At 38.9% G+C, this 17,505-nt stretch overlaps 1 protein-coding gene across 13 annotated transcripts in view; it reads left to right on the top strand.

Annotated features, from left to right (window-relative positions):
* The window catches only part of MITF (melanocyte inducing transcription factor), a 219,497-nt gene that overhangs the window by 171,084 nt on the left and 30,908 nt on the right, over positions 1–17,505 (top strand). For 11 of the 13 annotated variants that reach the window (XR_013357675.1, XM_077858088.1, XM_077858086.1 and 8 more), the window contains 2 exons: positions 14,179–14,406; positions 15,454–15,537. Coding sequence is in view for 12 of the 13 variants with exons in the window: in XM_077858088.1 (XP_077714214.1) it covers positions 14,179–14,406; positions 15,454–15,537 (312 nt within the window). In the remaining variant the exon portion in view is untranslated. The remainder of the gene's footprint in view (positions 1–14,178; positions 14,407–15,453; positions 15,538–17,505) is intronic. The other 2 variants (XM_077858091.1, XM_077858093.1) reach the window with 1 other exon arrangement.

Raw genomic sequence — 17,505 nt, 5'->3', positions numbered from 1 at the left:
CCATTTTTTGGTTTTGTAATAAGTGCATCCCACTTTTATAAATTTCTGTCTGTCTGTCTATCTATCTATCTATCTATCTATCTAGCATATTTAAAGTCCATCTGAGAATGTGCTTTGTAAAGTATGATAAATCACTTTTAGCAAATGTTTTTTAATGAATAAAACAATTCCTAAATATCTTTATAAACTTAAGCTTCAGTTGCTTGTATTTTTTTATCTAACATAAATACAGATCATTGTCCATTTTGCTTGAAAGAGGTAGTCCTGATTTTGATCTGAAAAGGTCAATATGATTTTGGTTTTGTACCCTGTGCACAAATAAATATTTTATTTGTGGCTAAAATACACATTCCTGCTTTGATCAGTGAGAACACTTCATGGACAGATCCAAATTACTCTGTAAACAAAATATTTCTTTGAGAGTTGCTCAGGCTGACACCACCACAGAGGAATGGCATGGACCATATTGAATCCACGATCAACTCATAGAACATAAAAATCAGCTCTTAGAGAAGCAAGTTCAGGCTTAAGTCCGGAAGAGCAAGAAAAACAGACATTTATACTTATGATACATTGATGGATTAACCAAGTGCTTGCTCAGTAAATATGTTACCGTAAGACTCGCCTTTTTATAGGAAGAGAAGATAAAAAATGAGTACAGAGGAAAACATCTAACACATAAATATGTATGCTGTGCGTGAATGTGTATAGGTTGTTCCAAACTCCTATAAAAACAGTGAGAATAATATACTGAACCCCTCATGTCCTCATCAGCCAGCTTCAGCAATAACAACTCAGGGTTCATCTTGTTTCATGTATATACCTCTCTCCCCCTTGCAAATCCTAGACAGAATTTCATCTTCAAGTATTGTCTTGTGTTAGATCTCTTCTTAGGAAAAATGAACCTCAACAGTTTGCATGCAATTTTCAGGAGTTCCCAGATTCTCTGAAGCCCAGTTTAAGAACCAGTGACCGAGCTAGCCGATTCAGAAAGTTAGAAGAGAGAAATAATTTCACAAAAGCCTTTTATAAGATACTCCAGCCAGCACGTGTCCCATGCACTAAGATTGTTGTGTATCCACTTTCGCCCTTAGTATCCATCTGTGATATTTGAGTCATCTAAAGAGAAGGACTTAAAAAGATGCCTGGAAGAGGCTGAATACGGCCTCCATTCCCTTCTGCCCTCTCCACTGCTTCAAAGTGGAGAGGGCACTCTTTTTTTCTTTTTCTTTTTTTTTCCCTTTTTTTTCTTTTTCTTTTTCTTTTTTCTTTCTTTTTTCTTTTTCCTTTTTTCTATTTTCTTTTTTTTTTCTTTTCCTTTTTCTTTTTCCTTTCTTTTCTTTTTTTTCTTTTTGGAGATGGATGAGCTAAGTGACCTAACGCTGGTCTACTGGAATGGGAAAGTGAAAAATCCAGGACTAACAATAATAGAGAACAGTATTTGTTTATTAAGCATTTATTTCATGCTAAGCACTTCTCATGCACCAATCAAGCTTAGCAACTACCAGGTAGGTATCCGTGATCCCATTTTTGCAAATAGAAAACTGAGACTAAAAGCATTTAAGCAGTTTGGCTAGGATTCAAGTTCAAGTGTATAAAAATTCCAAGCAGGTATCAACAAGGGTGGATCGGTTCTCTCCGCTGCACTCTGACAGCTGGCCATTGCTTAGCTCATGAGCCCCAAACAAATCTAAATGGGATATTTTACAACTGTATGCATCATTTATTGTAACTTCTCAATGGTGGTGTGAGACATTTCAGAGCATTGTGACGATCATCTTTGTTGTTGTTAGTTCCTTGTATGTGCTATTCTTAAATTGGATGTAAGCCCAGAAGAAGCCAGGTACAAGGTCCAGAAACATATTTTTCATATCCAACTGTTTCTTAATATTTGAGTCTAAGGCATTTTCATTTCTTCCTATATATGGCTACAGGAGTCTCAGAGTTGTTCCTTGTGTGTCCGTTCTTACTTCCCATCCACATCAGCCCCAGAGGGATGGTCTTACAGATGTTCATCAGGTCATGTCACTTCTCTGCTTAAAACCTTCCAAAGAAAGGTTTCTTCTAAGTAACAGAGAAGAAAAATCCAATTCCTTACAAAGCCTCTGAAGCCCCTAAACAGGTGACTCTGACTGGCTCTCTCTGTTCACACGCTGACCTGGTGATCGCTCCAGCACCACCAGATTCTCATTGCTGACACCCTTGTTTCTCCCATCCACTAGGCTGCTTCCTACCCGGGATATTTCAGCTCCTTGGCTTCACCACGTATGTGGCTTCTTCCCGTCATTCAGGCTTCAGCTGGAATGTCACCACCACAGAGCAGCCTTCTCTCCTAATAACTTTGTTTTGTTGTTTGCAATGCACTGAGTCATTGTATGGAATTGTTTCTTTGTTGATTTGTTTCCATTGTATTTGTCTCTGCTTCCCGGACTTACACAGGTTTTCTGTGGTCCTAGGAGTCTAGCTGTGGTGGTTGTTCTCCATATGCTCAGTGAGTGCCTGTGTGCATGCTGGTTGCGAGAACACCAAAGGAGGTAAAGGGGGTAGTTACAGCCTGCCTGTGAAGGGCTCAGCATAGCACCCAGCACGCTCCAGAAGTGCTCCCGTGCAGTGGTCCATTCCAAACCGGGTTTTCCTCATCACATAATCTAGGCAACGAGTCTTTGGAATTACCCAAGACAATGCAGTTCCTTAAAAACCAAGAGACCCCTCAGTCTTGTGATACGGACCCTGAAGTCTGTTATTAGGAGGCGGCTGCTTTTTTGCCAGTTTTCAGCCCATGTGGACTTGACCTTCAAACCGGCAGCCTTCAGCTCTCGTTTCTGACTGACCTTTTGCTTAAGCCCAGGGCAATGTTTTCATCTCCGACAAACTTGACCACTGCCAGTTTCTTAAGAGTGCCGGCACTCATGAAAAGGAGTTTTGCTGCCTGTGCCATAATGATCTCTAATACCCGATAAACTGCAAACAATGGGGGCATTTTGGGGGGGAGATACTAAGACAAAAAGGCGTCTGCAGTTCTGAGGCAGTGCTAAACTGGGGCAGATGGAAAAGTTACAGCACGTGGAACGCTGCGTTCGCAGCTCCCATTAGGAGGGGGAGAAGTGGACGGCCCTTACAATGGGTTATTATTAGGGTACCACTGGACCACGTAATCACAGCCCTTTACAAAACCATAAAAATATGTCAAATATACAACCTCAAACTGTTGGGGCCTGAATGTTGGACTAAAAATTTCATGAAAAGCAGGGTCCTCTTAATCTGATCAAGTATTTAAAGGGAAAATTGAAATGAGGCAGATTTCATCATTATATAACAGCTTCATGGGTTTAGGTGTTGTTTGCAAAATTTTCAGTAGAGGGGTTCGGCCTGAATATATTTTTGTTTGCCTGGGTCCACAGGATTTAGTTTTTGTTGAATTTGTAGATTTTTTTATTTTTTTTATTTTTATTTATTTATTTTTTTTTAAATTTTTTATTTATTTATGATAGTCACAGAGAGAGAGAGAGAGAGAGGCAGAGACACAGGCAGAGGGAGAAGCAGGCTCCATGCACCAGGAGCCCGATGTGGGACTCGATCCTGGGTCTCCAGGATCACGCCCTGGGCCAAAGGCAGGCGCCAAACCGCTGCACCACCCAGGGATCCCTGTAGATTTTTTTAAATTATAAAATTAGTGCCATGTAGATTATAGAAAATTGGGAGGGGAAACCCCAGTAAGGTAACAAACCCCTATAATTTTCTTATCCCAGAAGAGGCATTGTGATTGATAATCAGTCTTTTTTCATCTCTGCTGATGTAAAAATAACAGTTTTAAGCCAGTTTAGGATCACAGCGTATGTAGTGTTTCTAAGTTGCTTTGCATTCCTATGTACATTCGGAATGTTCCCCCAATTAAATCATTTTGTGAAATATGGATTTTAATGACTGCATTGTATCTATCTACATGCAGTAGTTCTCGACTGGGGGCAGTTTTGCTCCCCAAAGGATGTTTGGAATGTCTGCAGGCATTTTTGGTTGTCACAATGGCTGTTTCAGGGGAGGCTTCTTATTGGGTAGAGACCAAGGATGCTGCTGTCCTGTGCACAGGACAGAGGAGTATCTGGCCCTATGGTCAACAGGCCAAGCTCAGGGGAACTCTGAACTTACACACCTATCTTGTAATTAGTTTAACCCATTGCCTGTTATTAGATTTTTGTTTCCATTTTGTTGTTGTTGTTAGAGATTTAAGGTTGGCAAACTTTCTGTAAAGGGCCACAGAGTAAGTATTTCGGCTTTGGGGGACATAAGGTCTATTGGTCAACTCTGCTCTACCACTGTTATAACTTGAAAGCAGTCACAGACTATATGCAAACAACTGGACATTGCAGCATCCCTGTAAACTGCTTATAAAACCAGGCAGTGGGCTTTAGGGTAATAATTTGACCATTCCTTTTATGGTTGATGCTCTGATGGACATCCTTGTAACTTAAACCTTTTCTTTTATCTTTTGATTTCCTTAGAAAATTGTTGATTGTTTAATTACTAGCTGGACATGCATGTGCCTTTAAAAAGTTTACATCAGTTTATTTTATGTATTAAGGCTATATGAATTTATTTTATATTCTCTCCATCGCATAAGATTGTTTATTAATGTGGCTTTGTAAACATATATATGCTACCTATTCTGTGAGATTTGGAACTACTCTGGGAATGGGGAGTATTTAAAGGATAAGGGAAGGTTTGCAGTTCAGATGCCTTCAGGAGTTAGGGAGATTAGTGAGTGGAGCAGGCTACTGGCACTGTGGGTACAAGGAGTGGTGGAATGCTGGCAAAATGAAGAGCAAATGGCCCATCTAAAGAGGAAAACCACCATTGAACTCTCTTCTTTGCTGGCCCACTAGAATAGCTTCAGTGTTGCTAGATCTTTTAATTTATCCAAAGAAGCCAGAAATCCAAAATTTGGTATAAAAATTTCCAATTTTTAATTAAATAGAATATAATGGCAAGCCATACCTGTAGACTGTGCCCATGGGCCACCTGCTTGGAGACCTTCACTTTAACTGTCACTTACTGTGTGACATTGCTTAGACATCAAGGCAAATCTCCAGGCTCCTGGCCATATGTCCTAGCCCCTCAGGATCCAAGCCTTATAGATGAGAGTGATAATAATTGGCAGCCTTTGGGAAGACCCTGAAGAGAAAAGGAAGCTTTATCTCTCAGAGTAGGGAGGCAGTCTATGAATTACTGCCTAGCCTGGAGACTTAGTTTCTCCAGAGCCTTCTGAATTAGCCAGGAAGAGGGCACATTTGTCACTTCTCCATTTCCTCAGGACATTTCTGGAGGCTCTCAGAATCCTAGCCTCAACCCCTACAGTACCCTACATGGTTTGATTCCTTGTGCTTAGCTTCTCTTCTCCCCTACCTCCATGTGCTTCAGGCACAGCAGCTCCATTCATTCACTGATTGACCAGATACTTGTTGAGCACCTACTATGTGCTAGGCTGTGTACTGTACAGGGTAGAACAGGGTACTGGGATCAGGAGCACTGGCAAGGCATGGTTGTGGGATTTTGAATAAGCTCTTAGGATGGTTGTGGGAGATAAGTCCAGACAGGTCATGATCCCAGGGTGGAGAGGGAAGTAGGCAAAGAGGGCAGGGGTCTTCAAACTTTGATGTGCGTAGGAGTCTACGTGGTTAGCTTGTTAAAACATAGTTTTCTGGTCTCCACCTAAAGAGTCTCACTCATTAGGTCTGGGGTGGGGCCCAAGACTGCATTTTTAACAAGTATGATGGGTGGACTTGTCAGCCATTGTAAGTACTTTTTTTTTTTCCTCAGAGAGAAATAGGGAGCCATTAGAGGGTCTTTTATTTATTTTGTAGAGTAGTGACATGATGTGACATATTTTACAGGGTCATTCTATTGATGTATTGAAAATAGACTGTAAGAGTACAAGAGGGCACAAACAAAAACCAGTAGAAGAGTCCGGAGATTTTTCAGTAATCCAAGTGAGAAATGATGATGGCGTAGATCAGATGGTAATAATAAAGGTGATGAAAATTGGTTAAATTCTGGATATATTCTGAGGAGGGAGCCAGTACTTCTGGATATATTCTAAGGAGGGAGCCAGTACTTCTTGATGGATTAGAATGAAGGTGTGAAGGGAAAAAAAAAAGGAGTCAAAGATGGCCACAGTTTTTGAATGTGCAACTAGGTTGAACTATATGAAGACAACTTTTTTGATCTACAAAACAAAACAAAACAAAACAAAACAAAAAAAGGTAATTTCCTATATAGATGGAGTTGCCATCTACTAAGATGGAGAAGACCGTAGAGGAGCTGGTTTGGAGGGGGTGAGGACTATGTGACGTGTAGGGTGTCTGCAGTGGCGCTATGGAGTAGGCAGATAGAGGTGAATCTGGAGTTCAGAGACACCTGAACTGGGTATTTAAATCCCTGAGACTGGCTTAGCTCTTCAGGGCTGTGCATGTCCATAGAGAAAATCAAACTCTCAGCCTTGAGATACTCTGACATATGAGAGCAGAAGAGAGAACTAGCCAATGATGAAAGAGGTTAAGAGGAATACGAGGTGCCTATGCTAAATTGGAAGCCAAATGAGGACTGTGTATTAAGAGCCTTCTTCCTGTTCCTTGGGCAGGCTGGGCTTGCTCTTGAGAACTTTCGCACTTTGCTGGGATACTCTTCCCACCATTTTGCCTGGCTTATCTCCTCCCCAGACCTTCAGGCCTGTGCTTCACTGTCACTTTTTCTGTAGGACCTTCCCTGAACAGCCTGTGTAGGATGAGGGCAGTTGTCTGACATCTGGTTGGCACTCAAGCAATACTTATTGAATGAATCATGAACATATAACTCTTTTTTGGGAGAAGTCCAGGTGAGAACATATTACAGCCTTGCACTCAAGGTGTAGTGTGGTCTGTGGACCAATAGGGTGGGCATCCCCTGGGAGCTTATTATAAATGCGGGATCTTGAGGCCCACCTCAGACCTACAGAATCACACTACATTTAACAAGATCCCAGATGATTTATATACACATTAAGGTTTGCCCTCAAACCTATATTTAGTTCTTTATGGATATGGCATGAAGGCAATTGGGGATAGTCTCAGACAGCAGAGACTTAAAATAAGAGGTTAAAACTATTAAAATCAGATTTTTTTTCTGTAGTTCCTTCTGGATTCAATCAGTTATCATATGATTTAAAAAAAAAACAAAAACAACTACATGAAGAGGCTTTGAAGAAAATCTTATGTGGTTATCCAAGTGATTTCCTAGTTTTGTTTTTAAATGACCTAAGCTTGGAGTGAATATAAAATGTATAGGGTAGAGAATTTTGAGTGAATGAATACTAATTTTTTTAATATATGTTTTAAAATTTTGCTGTTTAATATGACATACCATGCATAATGACTGATACAATCTTCCTAGTACAGGTAAATGCATAGTTTTCAATTAAAGTGAGTAATGCATTAAGTTTATTGGGTTTTGCTGCTTCTCTCATAGGAATTTGATTCTGAAAATGGCGTTTTTATTCTGGGATTATAAATACCCTGCAGGCAGACGGCTACCACTCTTAAATCTCCTATTTCTATTTGGATGAAATAAAAACTTGATGTTCTTTTTATACTCAGACCTTTGGCTTATTTTAGTCTGAGAGAGAAAAAATAATGTATATAGTAGGAATTTACTTATAGTGATACTTTTTTTTTTCCTGAGGGTACTAAAATATTGTTTGTCCTAAACCCAAAGCATGCCCACCTTGTGGTTTATATTTATAATAAGCACACTGGTTTATAGGTCATCAGCTAAGGATAAAAGACCTATTAGGAATTTTTGGTAAAGCTAGCCTGGTTTATTCTATTAAAACATCAAAATTTTTAAAAATGGATTTGCCATCCTCTCCTTTTGTGCACATTTATAACTCCTATCTCTGAATTTAGAAGCCTAATGATTCCACAAAGTGATATGATAGGAAGTAGTGTGAAAGTATACAGACCAGAGAAATGGGATATAAATTCATATGTATTTATGTGTACACACCTAGAGTTTGTGAGTACACCTCTGGATTTACATAGTTTTATCTTTCCCCCTTAATTAAGTTAAAGTCCTAGATTAAAATTCATCAACAGTGAAGGGCGGTTCTGTAGTTTGCCACTGGGGACAGAATGATGAAGACCTTGGTTTGTTTTCCAACCCTGGCACATCTTTGAACTTTCTCTTCAGAGCTTCTGTTTGTCTTTAAAATGGGGATAATTAAGCATATCCTGTGTTCCTACGTGGCTGCTTGTCCAGTTTAGACAATATTTAATGAAGTAACTACAAAATTATATACACATACACTGTTTCTCTTTAGAAAAGTCACCTCATTCTTTCCTTCGTAAAACTTCTACTTAATAAGAAAGTTGAACTCTGGTTAGGTAAAAAACTATGGTTTAGGGTGGTTGAAGACTGGAAATTTTATTCATATCCTTATAGAGCAGAGGTTGAAATTTTCTGTAAAAATCCAGATAATAGGTATTTTAGGCTTTGGAGGCCAGGCAGGCTCTACCCATCTCTGTCACTGCAGTGTGAAAGCAGCCATGGGCAATATGTAAATGAATGGACATGGCTCTGTGCCAAGAAGAATTTATGGACACTGAAATTTGGATTTTACATACTTTTCATGTATTATGGAATTTTCTTCTTCTGATTCCTTTCTACCCATTAAAAAAATGTATAATGTATCCTTAGTTTACAGACCATACCAAAATAAGGAGCGAGGCCCTTTGGGCTGGTGGGCAGACCCCTGTGCTAGTGAAAGGAACTTGGGCTCATCCACCTAATCCCCTGTATCTCTCCTTTATGTAAGTCTTTTTTGGTTTTGCTTTTTGTTTGCATCAGATTTTGATTCTTCTCCCTTAGGTCAGGATTCATATCCTCATCTTTATGTTTTGCTAAGGATACCTTTGTACAGACTGCACAGAAAACATGACTAAGTGTCTAGAAACGTGTGTTTTGGGCTTGAGGTTTCCTTAGTGGTAACATCGCAATGGTGGAACTGAAAAGAACCTTTCACCTGCCAAATGTGACCCTGGACAAGACTTAGCCCAAGCCATTTAGGAAAGCTATCTTTCTCTGTCTTACCATGTTTTTCAGGGATGGTGATTGCATAATTGACCATCTCTATAAATTGACATTTAAAAAAACAATATAAATGAGTCCGGGGGAGGGGGCAGTAGTGGATAGCAACTGAGTGAATTTAATCCCTTTAATAATCCTTAACTTTACTGAGCAACAGGATATATTTTCTCCCTAAACATAAAATAAGAAATCTGAACTCTCTGTTGATGTGTTAAAAAAATAAATTGTGAACTAAAAGGATTATGAGGATCTTCCCTCAATTGTATTTACATTCTGGTTTACAAATAGTAGAGGCAACAGAAGAACAGTGAACCTTGGATGGGATTTTTTTTTTTTTTCCCCTCTAGTGAATTCTTCATCACTCAAGATGGTAATATCTCTAGGTACCATCTCACACTGATGTGCTCCAGGATCTTTTTCGAATGAAATTGATGGAAAATAACCTGTCATTGTCACCTGGGAAGTGGCACAGCTAAAGTGTGACAGTTAGAAGGTGATCCATTCCGCTTCCCTTGGTATCATATCAATTCAGGATCTGAATGAAGAAAGGAAAAAGCACAAAAAGATAGTAGCAGTAACAAGGAAGAAAAGTTTCAAAGCCTTTGGAATTCTGTACCTTAACAAGAAAGCTAATGTACTTTATTTATATGAAATATCCATTATATCAACAAAATAGTATGGTTTGATAGAGCATGAAGTATTCTAGTTTTTTTTTTTTTTTTTTTGTGGTCTGTGCTTCAAGTGCTCAGCCTTGATACCTTTGATACCTTGATACCTACCTACCTTTGATATCTGAATTCGTTAACTTGGGTGGTTAGTTTGAAGGTCAACCCTATGCAAAAATTATCAGGAAATCATACAGATGTTTAATGTTACATATATGTTCTCATTTATATGCTTGCTTGATTGGCTATTTAGAAACTAACATAAGGAAAGTCACTAACTAAAAAGCTATGGTTTAGGGTGGTTGAAGACCAGAAATTTTATTCATATGGCTTTTAAAATTGTCATAGGACTTTAGAGCCTCACAATATGGCTGTGAGGAAGTTAAAGGGTTTAGGGTCTTACTCCAGCATCTTCCGGCTGAGAGAGGCAAGTAGACAACACAGGTTGTGTCACACACCACTGATACACAGTGGTGAATAGCATGGCTAAGATGGGGTGGTAATAATACTCAAGCACTACCTGTATTCTAGATCAGTGGTTCTCAAAGTCAGAGAGCCCCGAGGGGTCTCCAGGACCCTTGCAGTGGTTCTGCGAGGCCAAAACAATTTTCTTAATAACACTGAGAGATTCTTTTCCCTTTTTCATGCTCATTGTGTGATCTTACGTTAGAGTTTTACGAAGGCTTCATGCAGGTTAAAATGTCATTGTTCTGATGGTCAGTGCAATATATGCTCCTGTATAATCTTGTGTTTTAAAAATTGCTGCTTTATTTCCTAATATGGTGAACGCTGATAGATATAATTCACGTAAACACTAAAGTTGAAGGGCTTAAAATGGTTTTAAGACAAAAGTTTGAGAATTGCTGTTTTTCAGATATATTGCTAAGCCTGTTAGAAGTGTGATTTCATTTAATGCTGCAATAACTCTACGATGGAGGCTCAGCTATCATCCCTATTGAGCATGTGAGGAGATGAAAGCCTAGAAAAGTTAATGACTTGCCAAGGATCACAGGTCACATAAATAGTGAAGTTGCAAAGTCACAATTCGAACACAGGTTTTGAATTCTTAACTATTCTGCTGACTGTGCTGTCAGGCCTGCTGTCTCTCCAAAAGCACCAGGAAATACCTGGATTTGGACAGTAACTTGTCCTCAGAACCTGGGCCACCCTCCCCACCCCCGGGAATATAGATAGGAAGGTGATCCTCAAGGATGGTATGAAGCAAAGACCACATTCTAGTGGCTTATGGGCTGAGTCCAGTGCACAGATGTGTTTGACTTGTTTTATGCAGTACGAAAAGTCAAACATTTGGGTGTCAATTTTTTAATCTGGGAAGTTTAACTTAAAAAAGTTTAGATTGCCATGGAAGATCTGTACTAAGTTGGTGTACTCATATGTCCACAATCAGCTGCAGTTTATGTCAGCTATTTCTTTTATTTTATTTTATTTTTTAAATTTTTTATTGGTGTTCAATTTACTAACATACAGAATAACCCCCAGTGCCCGTCACCCATTCACTCCCACCCCCTGCCCTCCTCCCCTTTTACCACCCCTAGTTCGTTTCCCAGAGTTAGTAGTCTTTACGTTCTGTCTCCCTTTCTGATATTTCCCACACATTTCTTCTCCCTTCCCTTATATTCCCTTTCACTATTATTTATATTCCCCAAATGAATGAGAACATATAATGTTTGTCCTTCTCCGACTGACTTACTTCACTCAGCATAATACCCTCCAGCTATTTCTTTTAGATGAGATATGTGTGTTCTAGTTTGCCACAGGCCTCACTACCTTCTATTATCCAAAGTTCATATATGTTCCTTGTTTCTGTTACCTGTTTTCAGTGTTTGGATTAGAAACAGCTAGAGACGTTCCACCTCCTGCATAAGATTTATAGCCAATCTTTACTCAACTTATTTGAAAACTAAAAAGACACTGGCGGTAAGGGGACAAAATACATTTCACTCTGATTACCCCAACCTGGATATAGTAAAGAGCTCACTGGCAATGCCAAAGAGATAGCAGGTTGCTTCCTTCCGTACTAAAGCATAAAATTCTAATTCATTAAAGAATAAGGATCTGCCAGTGAATTAACATTTATTTTTAAATGTGTAGCCCTTTCTTTTTTAAGTGTAATAGTGAAATAAACACATTACACCCATTGCCCTCATTTTATGTTTATTTTAGTAATGTCTGTTGTCCTCATCATTATCGTGTCTGGACCCTTTCATAAACCTAAAATGTCTCTGTGAACCTCTGTGTACATGTTAGATCAGTCATTTGAAACAATTTGAGATTGCCAATATAAAGGACTTCATTTTCCTGGACGTTTGGATAGAATTACTGAATTTCAAAGTTTTATGCTTAAGATAGCTCACCATTTCAGCAGTGAATATTAACCATTTATCATAATTTTTAGATATGTATTTGTTTGCCTTTTTCTTCTTTTGTCTCACCCCAGACTACAAGTTTCATAAAACTGGCAGTTAGGTCTGTTTGTTCACAGTGTATTTTCCATGTCTTGCAAGATGTTTAGCACATAAAATGGTATTTAAATAATGGAACAATTAAATGAGTAAAGATATATCAGTCATATGTATGATAACTCTTATTCTTCTCTATCCCTAAGAATTATTATTATTATTATTATTATTAATCCCTAAGAATTATAATAAAAGATTTTTAGTACAAGTTTTCATGCTTCCCAGCTTGATTAAGTTGGGGAGACATTTATTTCTTATTCTCCACATAAATATACATCCAGTCCTATGTGTGTGTATGTTTTTCTTGTTCTGTTTAGGATAGTTTCCCTTCCTCCTGATCAGTAGGAAAGATCCATATCCATGCAGTTAAGAATAAGATGCATATTGAGACCAGAATACAGGATGAGGCCATTGAACTTGAAAATGCAGCACAGAGACACCTCCACAGACCCTCTTCCTGCAGTTGGCAGTTACAGAGTTATGTGGCCATTAGAAAGTCTCATGTGTAATAGTAGCTTTTAGGCGTTGTCTTCTCCAAAGGGGCAGCCAGCTCTTAACCTATTGCTGAAAGAGAAATACCATTGTCTATTAATACTACTGGAACTAAAGATGAATAGTGAATTGGCCTTGATCTGACAGTGAGTTTGACTTTGATAGCTCATCACTTAAAAAGATTCTTTTATATTTATGAAAAAAAGCATGACGTCAAGCTGGGGGGCGGGGGGAATTGATACCAATATTGAAGACCAAGCTCGCAGGACTCCCCCCCCCAAAAAAAAAAGGAAAAAAAAAAGCCCCTTGTGCGAATGTTTTTTTTTTTTTTTTAACATGCATAACTAATTAGCTTAGGTTATTATAAGCAGGGCTGCTGTGATAAAGTTTCCGGTGGTGTCTCGGGATACCTTGTTTATAGTGCCTTCTCTATGCCAGTCAGTCTTCGAATCGGAATTACAGAAAGTAGAGAGAGTGAATAGTCTACCGTTTCTCATTGGATTGGGGCCACCTAAAACGTTGTTATGCTGGAAATGCTAGAATATAATCACTATCAGGTGAGCTTTATTCTTATTCATATTTAGTGTCTGAAATATATGCAATACATTGAGTAATTCACCTTTTCATGTTATTGTACTCTTTCCAGTAAGTGCAGGTCTACTACTTTGATGCTGTTTACTGTTTGATACCATGAGTATCACTGATTTAAAGGATTTTTAATTCTGTATTAATGTTTATAAGAAAGGAGGAAAAATACCCTGGCGGCTAAATAGTCCTGCTTTTAAAAACACATACATGTAAGTGTGAGGCATCTGAAAGAAACTGCTTCATGTAGAATTGCTTTTTATGTTGAGTTCAAGATCTTAATTAAAATGTTGAATAATCATGTCCAAATGAAAGTGGGAGGAATTAATCTACAACTAGTTGATTTAATCATCAGAGTGTTTCTGTTTATTTTCTACAACCGTTTTACAGCTGGCTCTTAAGGAGGTTTGTTGTTGTTGTTTTTAAACAGAAAGCTGTTCTGTTTGCCAAAGAAAGTAAAATAAATTGTTATGCTCCTTTTTTTAGATTGTTGTTCTGATCTCAGTAAATCCTTTCAGTCGTGTTGGGGAAAATTTTGCCCTCCAGATGGTTGCAAATTTTAAATTATTAGACATGAACAAAAGGGCACAAGTTTTCAAAGAGATGTGCAGCTAATTAGCAGGGAAATAAAACAGGGCAAAGTATTACCCCAAATCCTGAGAGTTAGACTTTAAACTTCAGTAATATCAAAATCCATTAGCACAGTGCCTGGTACATAACAGGGGCTTAATAATTTATTCTGTTGGTGGACTGGCCAGTCTCATGTTTGTGCCTGAGAAAAGAGCCGACCGAAACTCACAAATAACGGCGCTGTCTTCTCTTCCCTCCGTGGCTATGTTCAGGTGCAGACCCACCTCGAAAACCCCACCAAGTACCACATACAGCAAGCCCAAAGGCAGCAGGTAAAGCAGTACCTTTCTACCACTTTAGCAAATAAACATGCCAACCAAGTCCTGAGCTTGCCATGTCCAAACCAGCCTGGCGATCATGTCATGCCACCAGTGCCGGGGAGCAGCGCACCCAACAGCCCCATGGCTATGCTCACACTTAACTCCAACTGTGAAAAAGAGGTAATTCATGTCTCCTCCCCTCTCCTGTCTTCTTACACTAAATGAATGTCTGTCGGATATTATTCCCCCACTCAACTGTGGACTCTGCGGGGCCACACACGCCGGTCTGTGTCCCAGATTCTGCTATGTGGCCTCCACCCTACGGCCTCTTGACACCGTCACCGGGTTATTGGGTTGTGTGGCTCAGGATGGGACACTTGGCCGCTCCAAGTGGGACGTGGAGGCGAGGACACGTTCTCTCCCACCCTGTTTCTGCTCCGTTAGCCTCGCGCTCTCTTCTCTTCAATGCCTTTCCATTTACAAAGCAGTAAAAATGCAGAGAGAGGAAAAGGCAAGGTGGAGAAGAAAAGGCAAAAATAGAAAAGGTGTGGGACAGGCGGTTTAGAAGTTCCGCTTGTTGTGAATGTCTGGAATATTATTTTTATTTCTCCCTGGGTTGAAGAAAAAAAAAAAAAGCACAGAATGTGCGTGGATGGATTTGAATAATGTAGCACATGAGAATTTAACAGAAAAGCAAAGGTTTAATTGCTAGATAAATTCCGTTTCGTAATAAGATTGCCGCGGCCGTGAAATCTGCTTTTGTAAAGGCTGGATTGGAGACGAGATTCAGACACACCGCAAGCTAATTGTTGCATCAAAATTCGAAGCATTAAAATACCTGAGGGGAGAGTTGTGATTTAATGCCCGTTATTTCCAAATTATAAGATGATAAGCCTCATTTTAATGGAGTTTTACTGTACTCTGAAATGTTCATGTGATTTCAGAGGTGACTCTTCTGAAGTTTCTGAGTTTTAATTTCTAGAGGGACTAAGTCTTTTCCCCTGTGCCCAAACCAACCTGTCTTATTTTTCTCTGTCCGTATTTGTCATCTATCAAGCTCATTTGACGGAAGTTCTTTCTGCATTATTTTATTTCTCGGTCAGATTCTACTTTGTGAAAGCTTTATTAGTCCATCTTGTTGCTGCACCATCAGCCTCGTGTGAACATGTCATTGAAAAGTCATTTGCAAATCCAAGTCATGGGCTGATTTTGCTTGTGTTTTTGCAGGGATTTTATAAGTTTGAAGAGCAAAACAGGGCGGAAAGTGAATGCCCAACCATGAACACGCATTCACGAGCATCGTGCATGCAGGTACTGAATGACTCGGCAGTGCAAGGATGTAACACTTTGTAATGAGAATCTATATTTGTGGCTCATCACACCTTCCTGATGACTTAAGGGATTTTTTTTCTCCTCGTTGATATACATATTTTTTTTAAATAGAGAAAGCTATGAACAGGGCCATTTTCCTCCTAGTATCTCATTATTAAATAACTCAGGGAAGTTAAACTTAAAATGCATTTTCTGTAAGTTGTTTCAAGTCCTTAAAAAGTGCTTGAAATACACAAATTTTGATACATAAAATATAATATGCTGTACTTCTTTAAGATACCATCATCAATGTGTTGCACAAATTTGTAGAGTAACAACTTCAATAGGCTGTTAAATGAAGATATACGTGTGTGTAAGAGAGAGTAAGAGAAAGCAAGATCTATAAAATGGAATCTCATGCAACATGCATTTGCAACTTTTTAAATTTAATAATATTTCATGGATTTTTCCCAAGTGATTAGAGATTCTTCTATGACATCCTACTTAATAGACATATAAATGCCATGTTTATTAACATATTTATATATTTTAAAATGTGTGTATAGATATATAAGGAAAAAGAATATCAATGAAAAATTTTTTTTTGCTTAAAAAGAAATTATTCTAAAAATTCTATCATACCAGGCCCATTCATTTTATTTCCCTAAAAAAACTTACAATGAGAGATTGTTCATAAAGTCCTCTAGCCCATTTGCCTATTCAACTTAATTAGAAAATCATCTCTTAAAAGCAAACAAAACTGATGTATCTAGAAATGAAACTGCATAAGCAGTGTGCTGGCAGTGTTTCAAAACTGACCTGCAATTATTCTTCTTAGGGAGTCACTTAATAACCCTCATTTTTTTTGGATATTTACTATATTCATTTAACTGTGAGTTCTTTATATGGTTTATCCTGAAATCTCACAAGGATCCAAAAAGGCAATGAGTATTATTAACCCCATTTTTCAGATTGGCCTATTGAGCCTCTTACAGATTGAGAGCTTTGCCCCTAATCCAGAAAGTGGGAGAATGAGGATTCCAACAAGCCTTGTGGCACAGGAGCCTGTCCCCCTTAACTGGAAATGGCAGAAAGACATAAAGGAGCATTCCTCCGAGTGTTGAGATTTCATTGTGTACTTGCAAAGCACTACTTGGATCCAACCATGTGTGCATGCACTCAGACACACAGACACACCAACCAGCTCAGATACATAGGGTGTTTACAAAGAAATGTTTTCACAGACTTGTCTTTGCAACTGCTGCAATGCACATGTAATCACTGTTGTTTATTATCATAACTAATGTTTTGGTACTTCAGGAATAAAATTGATCTAGTGGGAATGTCAGCTCCATGACTGTAATGATAACCTCGTCCTGATATACTCCTCGGGGAATACCGAGCACACTGGCAGCTCTACAAGGAGAAACTTATTTTACAAGTCATTTTAAGATCAGTACAGGGTTAGCCGGTAGCCCAGGAGCCACAGTGCCCCATACATCCTTATGAGAGCAAAGATCTGAATTACCATCCGGATTCTTCTTACTGCAAGGAGGGTCTACTGAAGGCTGTGGGAGTGAGTCTCGAGAGAAAACAAAGAAATGGCAGCCATCATTCAGATGAGGTTTCCTGGTTCATCTTTGCTTTTTGGGGGAGGCAGTTGAACCTCTGTAACACTTTAGAGCATGAGTTCAAGTTGTGGCTCTCACTCTCTTCCCATATGACATTCGGCAAATTGCTTCTCATTTATCTCACCTGGAAAATTCATGTTAATAGTACCTACATTGATAGGGTTATTGTGAGGGAGCGAAATAATTTAACCCATCAAAAACCCTGAACCGGGTGCCTGGCACCCAGTAATCCCTCCCTAAGTGCTGGTTGCAGGTGTCATCATTGTCACCTGTTAGTGTCAGTGACTTTCAGTAATGTTCATATTTGGGAGGAAGAGGACGGTAGTTTCTCAGAATC

This window comes from Canis aureus, chromosome 19, assembly GCF_053574225.1.
Source record: "Canis aureus isolate CA01 chromosome 19, VMU_Caureus_v.1.0, whole genome shotgun sequence".
NCBI lineage: Eukaryota > Metazoa > Chordata > Mammalia > Carnivora > Canidae > Canis > Canis aureus.
Note: the sequence above shows the minus strand (reverse complement) of the source record. Positions and strands in the feature narration are given on the sequence as shown.